Source organism: Aegilops tauschii, chromosome 3 (assembly GCF_002575655.3).
Source record: "Aegilops tauschii subsp. strangulata cultivar AL8/78 chromosome 3, Aet v6.0, whole genome shotgun sequence".
Taxonomy (NCBI): domain Eukaryota; kingdom Viridiplantae; phylum Streptophyta; class Magnoliopsida; order Poales; family Poaceae; genus Aegilops; species Aegilops tauschii.
This window is the reverse complement of record NC_053037.3, coordinates 363,000,263-363,009,970: the sequence shown is the minus strand read 5'-3', so window position 1 is coordinate 363,009,970 and position 9,708 is coordinate 363,000,263. Positions and strand designations below refer to the sequence as shown.

Here is a 9,708-nt window from a genome sequence, read left to right as displayed (position 1 = left end):
ACGTCCTAGAGTCCTAGTTTTATTCCAACTCGGATTCAGTCTGAATCTGGCCCAACTTCTGTCTTCCTCCTTGCGCGGGCCGCCGAGCTTGCATATGATCTCCGATCAAGACGGCCCAAATATCAAACTTGTGCGCCTCGACGATACGAACAACCCTCATGTTGATCACTTTTTCAAATAAGGCCATCTTGAATACTTTTCGAGGTCATCTTTACCTTCCAGTCGGACTCGGTCTTGTAGTAGACTGGATTATCCGAGTCTCATAGTGAATTTGCAGGCCATATACTATCTCTGATGATGATGACTCCAAAACCAAAGTTTACCATCTTGATGATACGCACAACTTCTGTATTGAACACTTCTTCATCCGAGGTAATCTTAATAAACTTTCGGGCACATGTTCAGTTTCACTCAGATTCGAGCTCATCCACTCGGATATTAGAGACTTTCGCTCGGATCGTCCGACTGGACTTTTTCACTCGGAAGACAATCTTTCACTCGGATAACTATATTTCCACTCGGATGACTATATTTCCACTCGGAAGGCAATATCTTACTCGATCGGCAAGTTTTCGTTCCGATGGCAATCTTTTCACTCGGAATATTTTCACCTGGAGGACAATTTCACTCGGATGACCATATTTCCACTCGGATGACTATATTTTCACTTGGAAGACAATATCTTACTCGATCAGCAAGTTTTCGTTCCGATGGTAATCTTTTCACTCGGAATATTTTCACCTGGAGGAAAATTTCACTCGGATGACTATATTTTTATTCGGATAATAATAAGTTCATCCGGTCAGCAAACTTTCACTCGACCGGTAAATTTTCACTTGGATGGTAAACTTCTTCACTCGGATTTCCGACTGAAAACACACCCTGATCTTGTCTTGCCTCCCCAGGTCGCATACTAACTCGGATCAAGACAATTTATATATGAAAATCGATCGTCTTGACGAGACGAAAAACTTTCATGCTGAACACTTTTAGATCTGAGGTCAGCTTCAAGGGCTAATTGCCCACGCATTGTACCAGACACCCATCAACATGTGTCTGATGTCTAGCGTAATATTTTGATTCCTAGCTGGTCCGCACCATATTGACTGTTACTTTTGCATATGAACTCGGATTGAGATGATTTATATATGAAAATCGATTGTCTCGATGAGACGAAGACAATTCCTTTAGAGCACTCCTTCATCTGAGGTCATATTGAGGGCATAATCGGCCGAAAAACATTCAGAACACTAAATTTTGTCACTCGGAGTACAACTTCGGCCACTGAGATGAGGTCGAATGGCGATAGCCTAAACATCAAAGTTGGTCCACGCGACGATGTGAAACTTTCTCATGCTGAAAACCCTTTCACTCTGTATCTTGCCAAAATCAGGTGTCAACACATGCCCCTCCGTTTTTCGGCAAAGCTTGTACGCCAAAAAATAATATGCATGGTGTTCGTTCGAAGGACGATGTCAACACTCCATCGGCCATTTATTTTTCTCAGGGCGATAATTATGTATCGGCCATGTTTTTGCTAAGGGCGATAATTGTATATCGGCCATTGCCTACTTAGGCTTCCTGCCACACACCCGGGTGGTACTTCTTCAAATATTTGCCATTGAGAGCTCGAGGTAACAATGCCCCTTGTATTGATTCCACCAAATATGAATTTCCGGGAACAACTCTTGTAATCCTAAAAGGACCTTCCCAACTTGGAGACCATTTCCCGAATTTTCTATCTCTTGAACCAATCGGCAGAATCACTTTCCAGACGAGATCACCAACTTGAAAATTCTTCAACTTAACTTTCTTATTGTAAGCTCTTGCAACCCTCAACTTGTCTCTCTCTATGGACTTCAAAGCAACTAAACGTTTATCGGCAACCTCATCAATATTGTCCATCATCAAGTTATAAAAGTCTACTGCCGATAAATCATTTTGTTTGACTATTCTGAAAGCATTCAAATTTACTTCCACTGGTAAAACGGCCTCTTGACCATATACTAGCTCATATGGGGTCACCTTCGTAGCACCATGCCTTGAAATTCTATGTGCCCACAAAGCTTCAGACAACAACTCATGCCATCTCCTTGGATTATCTTCAATCTTCTTCTTGATGAGTTTGATTAAAATTTTATTGCTAGACTCAGCTTGTCCATTAGCTTGGGCATAATATGGAGAGGAATTGAGCAACTTTATGTTATAAAATTCGGCAAACTCTCTGACTTGGTGTGACATGAAAGATGAACCTTGATCTGTTGTTAACGTTTGAGGAATACCGAGTCTATGAATACTGTGCTCGGTTATGAATTGAATTACCTCTGTATGTGTCATGTTCTTGAGAGGTACTGCTTCAGACCATTTAGTGAAATAATCAGTTGTCACCAATACGAACCGATGCCCCTTTGAGGAAGATGGATGAATTTGCCCAATAAAGTCTAAACCCCATCCTCTGAAAGGCCACGACTTGATAATAGGATGCAACATAGCAGAAGGAGCCAATTGAATATCACCAAATTTTTGACAAGCTTCGCACCCTTTATAATATCTGAAGCAATCATTAATCCTAGTCGGCCAATAAAACCCAGCACGTCGCAATAACCATTTCATCTTGGGAGCCGACTGGTGAGTGCCACAAATGCCTTCATGTACCTCTCCCATAGGAACTCTTGCCTGGTCCTCATCCAAACACTTTAGAAGAACATCATCGACTGTTCGGCGATAAAGACCATCATCTCTCATTGTATATTTGAAAGCCATACGCCGAACAGCCCTGTCCACCCTTTCACTCGGATTGCACAAGTAATCAACAATGGGCTTCCTCCAGTCGGGATTGTCACCTGCACTAGACTTTTTGTTAATGGCCGAATCAGTGGGTTCAGGTTCGGCCTCTCCCATATTGGCAAGACAAGACATCGGTCTTTGAGAGATATGAAACATGCCATGATCAACATGATATCCGGATGCTTGTTGTGCCAATTCATTTGCTTTTCAATTGTCATGTCTAGATATATGAGCAATGCTAAAGCAATCAAAAGTAGAAATTATATCTAGACATTTATCAAGATAAACATTAAGTGATTCGTCCAAACACTGAAAGACTTTGGATATTTGCTGCACCACTAGTAACGAATCGCCATAAGCCTCAATATGTGTAACACCTATAGCAAGTAACATCTCTAGGCCGAATAATAATGCTTCATATTCGGCTTGATTGTTTGTACAAAAATATTCTAAGCGGCATGAAGCTTCAAAAACAGCACCATGAGGAGATATGTAAACAATACCAACACCTTGGCCATTGGTACAAACTGAACCATCAAAATATAATCTCCATGGTACTATTGAGACAAGGTTTATATCAACATCATGCTTGTCATCAATCCGATGTTCAACAATAAAATTAGAAACGATTTGGCCTTTCATGGATTTTAGAGATTCATAAGCCAAATCATATTCAATCAAAGCATAAGCCCACTTGCCAATTCTACCACTAAGAATTGGTCTATGCAACATGTATTTAATGACATCGGTCTAACAAGCTACTATGCAAGCACTCGGTACTAAATAATGTCTCAATTTTGTGCAAGCATAATATAAGCATAGACATAATTTTTCAATAAATGTATACCTTGTCTCGGCGTCCAATAAGCGGCGGCTCAAATAAGTGATGGCATGCTCTTTTCCTTCGGTCTCTTGAGTTAGAACAGCACCAATAACTCCTTCCTCTACTGCAATGTAAAGTCTGAAGGGTTCCCTATGCTTGGGTGCTTTCATCACCGGAGGAGTGCACAAATAATTCTTGATCATATCAAATGATTCTTGCTGTTTTGCCCCCCAAGTGAAATCAACATCATTCTTTAACCGAAGGATAGGAGTAAATGCATCAACTTTCCCTGATAGATTAGCTATGAACCTTCTCAAATAATTGACCTTGCCAAGGAACTTTTGCATATCTCTCTTGCATGTTGGATCCTCCACTTTCTGTATGGCCTCTATCTTTTTGGGATCAATCTCTATGCCATCTTCATGAATAATGAAACCCAAAAATTTGCCAGTTGACACGCCGAATGCACACTTCAAAGGATTCATCTTCAGTCCATACTTTTTCATTCTTTCAAAAGCTAAACACAAAGCGGCCAAGTGAGACTCAAAAGCATCCGATTTGACAACAATATCATCAATGTAAACTTCAAGTATGACACCGAGTAAATCATGAAAAATTAAATTCATAGCCCTTTGATATGTGGCGCCAGCATTTTTTAGTCCGAATGTCATCACTGTCCACTCGAATAAACCAAGGAAACCAGGACATCGGAAAGCCGTTTTGTACATGTCCTCTTCGGCCATAAAAATTTGATTGTATCCGGCATTACCATCTAGAAAGCTAATAACCTTATGTCCAGAAGCATCATTAATAAGCATATCGGCTATTGGCATAGGATACTCATCTTTGGGTGTAGCCCTATTCAAATCTCTGAAATCAATGCACACCCTCAACTTGCCGGATCCTTTCTTCTCCACTGGGAAAATGTTAGAAATCCACTCGGCATACCTGCAAGGTCGAATGAAATTAGCTTCAAGCAGTCGACTGATCTCTTCCTTGATCCGGTCATATGTTTTCGGATTAAATTTTCTGGCCGACTGTTTATAAGGTCTAAAACCGGCCTTTATAGGCAACCGATGCTCCACTAGCTCTCGGCTTAACCCTGGCATCTCATGATATTCCCATGCAAAGCAGCAAACATATTCTTTCAATAGCTCGATTAACTTAGCCTTACAATCGGCTTTCAAATTTTTGTTTACAAACGTCGGTCGAGTGACTGAACCATCTCCAATATCTACCTCCTCTAATGGATCGATGTAAAACCTTGTCCAAGTTTATCCATGTCATCCAACTCCTCTATAGACTCATACATATCGTTCTCGCTGGACCGATATTTTACAAGACGTTTTTGTAACCACTCGGAGCTAGAATTAATTTAAACATATCATACCTTGGAGCCGATTGCATTCAGTCGGCTTTAAAGAGACGGGCACAAAACCATTCTTGGTCGCGCTGAGAAAATCAAACTCTGATAAGTCACGTCCCGTCAAGCAAGTAGTATTGGGATGTTGCCAATCCACCGATGCATCGGCCAAAGCAACACAAGCCGAGTTATCCGCATGAATGACTTCCACTTCATCATCAACCCACTGAATAAAAAACTGGTGCATAGTGGATGGCACGCACTGGTTTGCATGAACCCAATCACGGCCTAGTATGACGTTGTAGTTACCTTGCACCTGAGCGACAAAGAATGCAGTAGCCAAAGTTTTGCTTCCGACTGTAAGCTCCACATACATTACACCTTTGGCTCCAGTTTTCTCTTTGCCTTCAAATCCGTTCAGCACCATATTGGTCTTGATCAATTCTTCATCAGGCAAACCCAATTTCTTGAAGACCGAATAGGCATAATATTTACCACAACACCACCATCAACAAGCATCCGAGTGAGCGGCGACCCATTGATATGACCTCTGAGATATAATGGTTTCAGATGCGTTACTGGTTCTTTTGGCTTCTCGAATATTGCGTTTTTAGGGCCAAAATCTAGCTGAGCCACCTCCCCTTCCTTATCTACAGCATGAAACTCAGCAGGTAAGTAATACACCATATTGATATCCATACCTTCATGAACCGGCGTAGACTCATAGTCCAACATATCAGCCTCCTCCTCGAGTGCATCCACCGATTCTGAAATTTGTCTGAGTGAAGAGGAAGCAATAGGTAACATAGACGATGCAATAATTGCGTTGTCTTCTTTTGGTAGTGTAGGTGCTGCTGTGATAGGTGTAGAAGCCACTGCATCTTGTATTTGTTTGGGCCTCCACACTTGTTTTGTAGGTACCATAGGCCGAGTGTCATTGAACAACTTATCCCTTTGCTTCTCGGCCTCTTGTTCTGCCATCTCTTGACTCCTTAACCTCTGTAGTTTCCTTTTTGTGCCTTTGTTAGCCCTGGAGGACACCACTTTGGCTGAGTGTATTTAGGATCTCTCGTTTTTACTTGGCTGGTGCTTGCTTCATGATCATTAGCCGAGTGCTTTGGCGCGATAGCAAGTATCGGCTCAGTCGGATTGCTGTGCACAATCGGCTGCTGTATGGCAAATGTTTCAGTGCCCAAGATAAGTGAGTCGGCATCCATTTTCTCCTTGCCTTTTCCCGACTCAACTGCTGCAACACTTGGTGATTTAACACGCCATTCTTTTCGACTTTCCAGATGCATGAAATTTCCACTCGGGCGCACCTTTTTACTCTGATGGAATCCACTTGGATGGATGTCACTCGGATGGAATCTACTTGGCCACATTTTTTCACTCGGATAGCTTCCACCTGGGTGCATTCTTACACTCGGATAATTTCCATTCGGTCGCATGTTTTGACCAGCCGACCGATAGTTACCGATGTTCAGTCGGCCATTATATGAGTATTCAAGTCGGTCCCAAACAGTTGCCTCTGCTCTTCTGGAAATAGTGCCTTTGGTCCACTCGGTTTCATATACTGACTGAACATATCATCTGAAGGTGACCTTGGTCGCTTCAAGTATGATGGCCGGTTAGAGCTGGAACCAGCCGACTGATTGGCATATTTGGACAGCAACATATCAAAAGTTGGTTTGATCCGCTTGCGCTGCACTTTAACTTCATTCCTTTTCCACTTGCCAACTTCTGGACTCTTGGGCTTGACAAATCTCACACTAGCATTTTCTTGCACTTGTAGTTGCCCCCCGAGTGTAGGATTCTTGATGGTGATTTTGATCACTTCCTTGCCATCGGGTTGCTTACCAAGCACAACCTATCTCCCCAAGACCTTGTTGTCCTCCTTGCCTTTCCTGGGCTCACCAACAATGACATTAGCTTTATTAGCAGTTTCGGCTACCTCCGGCCGAATGAGTAGCTTCTTCCCTTCCAAATCCATGGTATTCATTGGAAAAGGTTGTTTATCAACTTGCATCTCAGAAAAGTTCAATCGTCCGTCATTAATGGCCGATTGTATCTGTCGTCGAAAAACATTGCAATCGTTAGTAGCATGAGAAAAATAATTATGATACTTGCAATAAGCACGCCGTTTTAGCTCTTCAAACGGTGGTAAAGTATGAGATATTCTAATAATCTTAGCCTGCAGCAAAGCATCAAATATTCTATCACACTTAGCAATGTTAAAAGTAAACTTCATCTCTTCATCACGATTCTTATGAATCGGTTTCAGATCATTGCAAGTAAATGGTTTGGCCTTAGATGGCCAAACAAATTCAGTAGCAAAAACATCACCCTCGTCGTCCGAGTGATCACTATCATATTCCACCATATTCATCTTTGGACGATCGGCTTTGTATCTATGCACTTCTTTGAGGTCTTTGCTTCGGCTTTCCTGAGCCAAAGCCCTTTGTAAGACTTGGTTAATATTTAAGAACTCATAGCCTTCTAGCTTTTCTCTAATGGGAGTTCTCAAACCACTCAGCACTAGGTCCGCCAAGTCCCTCTCGGTTATCACCAAACTAAAACACCGGTTTTTGTTTCTCTGAATCTCTTGACGTAATCGGAGACCGATTCATCATGCTTCTGTTTAACCGATGTTAGATGTGACAACTTGAGTTCATTGTCGCCGCTAGAACAGTGATCATGAAACTTCTGCTCTAGCTGCGACCAAACCCGAATGGAACCATGGGGTAAAGAAGAAAACCATGAAAATGCGGTACCAGTTAATGATAAAGGAAATAAACGCACTTTCAATTCATTCAATGAGCCTGCCTCACCCAATTGTGCTAAATATTGACTAACATGCTCCCATGTGGTTTTTGTGCCTTCTCAATTAAATTTAACAAAATCTGGAATTTTATATCCTGGAGGGCACTGGATGGCATCAAAGTACCCGGGGTATGGCTTTTGGTAAATCCGATTCCGAGGTAACTCAACTCCAAAATTATCTCGAAGCATCTTAGCCATCTCCTCTCTAAGATTAGCTAGACCATCATCCATAGTGGACGATGAAGCTTGTGGCAGTGGCATAGGAGGATTAGGGTTACTAGCTGTAGGTAGGAATTGTGGCATGTATGTCTACCCATAATTTGGTAGTGGTCGAGTGGTTGTAGCTGTAGGTAGGGTTTGGTTCGGCGTTGCCACCGAACTTGGCATGCTCATAATAGGGTTGATGGGTGCAGTCACAATCTGATTTGTTTGGGTAGGATAATAAGCCATCGGCACGGGAGGCACCGATGTAATAGGTAAAGCCAGATTAGGGTTTTGCACACTAGCAGCTACACCATCATTACGACTAGACAATTGAGATATATTCTTCTGAGCATTAGTATTTTCTATGAAAGTTTGATAGACTAGATTGTTACCATTAGCAATACGACTTTCAATCTCAGCCCACTGCTCAGGAGAAAAGGCAGTACTTACAGAGGGTTTAACCTGCTCGGCTTGAAGAGGAGGGAACTTGATTTCTTCAATCGGAGTGATGTTGCCTTGGCGATCCTTCTTGAACTTTGAACTCCTGCAAGTCCTTCTCCTCGCACGCCTTCTTGTACTCCTCATAGACTTGGCGATGATCGGCCGATATCTCATCAAGACTAGGCTTAATGATGTTATCGACGTCTACCTCAGATGGCTTGGGAAGATCGGACATGGTGGATGATGATGATTGATCTTCGTTCCCCAGCGGAGTCGCCAAAAAGTGTGTTGACACACGAACACGTCATGTGTACCCTCGACGCCGGGGGTGATGCACCACAGCTCACGTCAAAGGAGACCCGACCGACAGCGTGATATGCAAGACAGTCGACGGGCACTTTTGCAGACCCGAAACCCCACACCCCCGGGAGGGACCCCTTCAGGGAGTGCGGCGGCTATGGGCTGCCCTAGGTCGATTCGCTCGCCCCTAGAGCCTCGGGATTCGCAGCTCTCAAATTCGAGGAACAGCGAAGAATGAGAGAGAAAAACGGTGGAGAGATGAAACGTAGATGAAAAAGTAGTATATTGATTTGTTCGATTGTGTGTTGTTTAATCGGCCTTCACCCCCAACATATATAAGAGGCGGTTGGACTTTCCGTACAATTAAAGGATTCATCTAGGCTTCCCTTACACGAAAAATTACATAAACTCACGTCCTAGAGTCCTAGTTTTATTCCAACTCGGATTCAGTCTGAATCTGGCCCAACTTCTGTCTTCCTCCTTGCGCGGGCCGCCGAGCTTGCATATGATCTCCGATCAAGACGGCCCAAATATCAAACTTGTGCGCCTCGACGATACGAACAACCCTCATGTTGATCACTTTTTCAAATAAGGCCATGTTGAATACTTTTCGAGGTCATCTTTACCTTCCAGTCGGACTCGGTCTTGCAGTAGACTGTATTATCCGAGTCTCGTAGTGAATTTGCAGGCCATATACTATCTCTGATGATGATGACTCCAAAACCAAAGTTTACCGTCTTGATGATACGCACAACTTCTGTATTGAACACTTCTTCATCCGAGGTCATCTTGATAAACTTTCGGGCACATGTTCAGTTTCACTCGGATTCGAGCTCATCCACTCGGATATTAGAGACTTTCGCTCGGATCGTCCGACTGGACTTTTTCACTCGGAAGACAATCTTTCACTCGGATAACTATATTTCCACTCGGATGACTATATTTCCACTCGGAAGGCAATATCTTACTC

The 9,708-nt window shown here is 42.8% G+C and overlaps 1 protein-coding gene across 1 annotated transcript; it reads right to left on the bottom strand.

Moving 5' to 3' along the window:
* Positions 1 to 6,840: 6,840 nt before the first annotated feature.
* Positions 6,841 to 8,673, bottom strand: LOC141042950 (uncharacterized). The gene is made up of 2 exons (XM_073511861.1): positions 8,513 to 8,673; positions 6,841 to 7,480 (listed from the first exon to the last, which is right to left on the bottom strand). The coding sequence occupies exons 1-2, from the start codon at positions 8,671 to 8,673 to the stop codon at positions 6,841 to 6,843; spliced, it is 801 nt and encodes a 266-aa protein (XP_073367962.1).
* Positions 8,674 to 9,708: the final 1,035 nt, after the last annotated feature.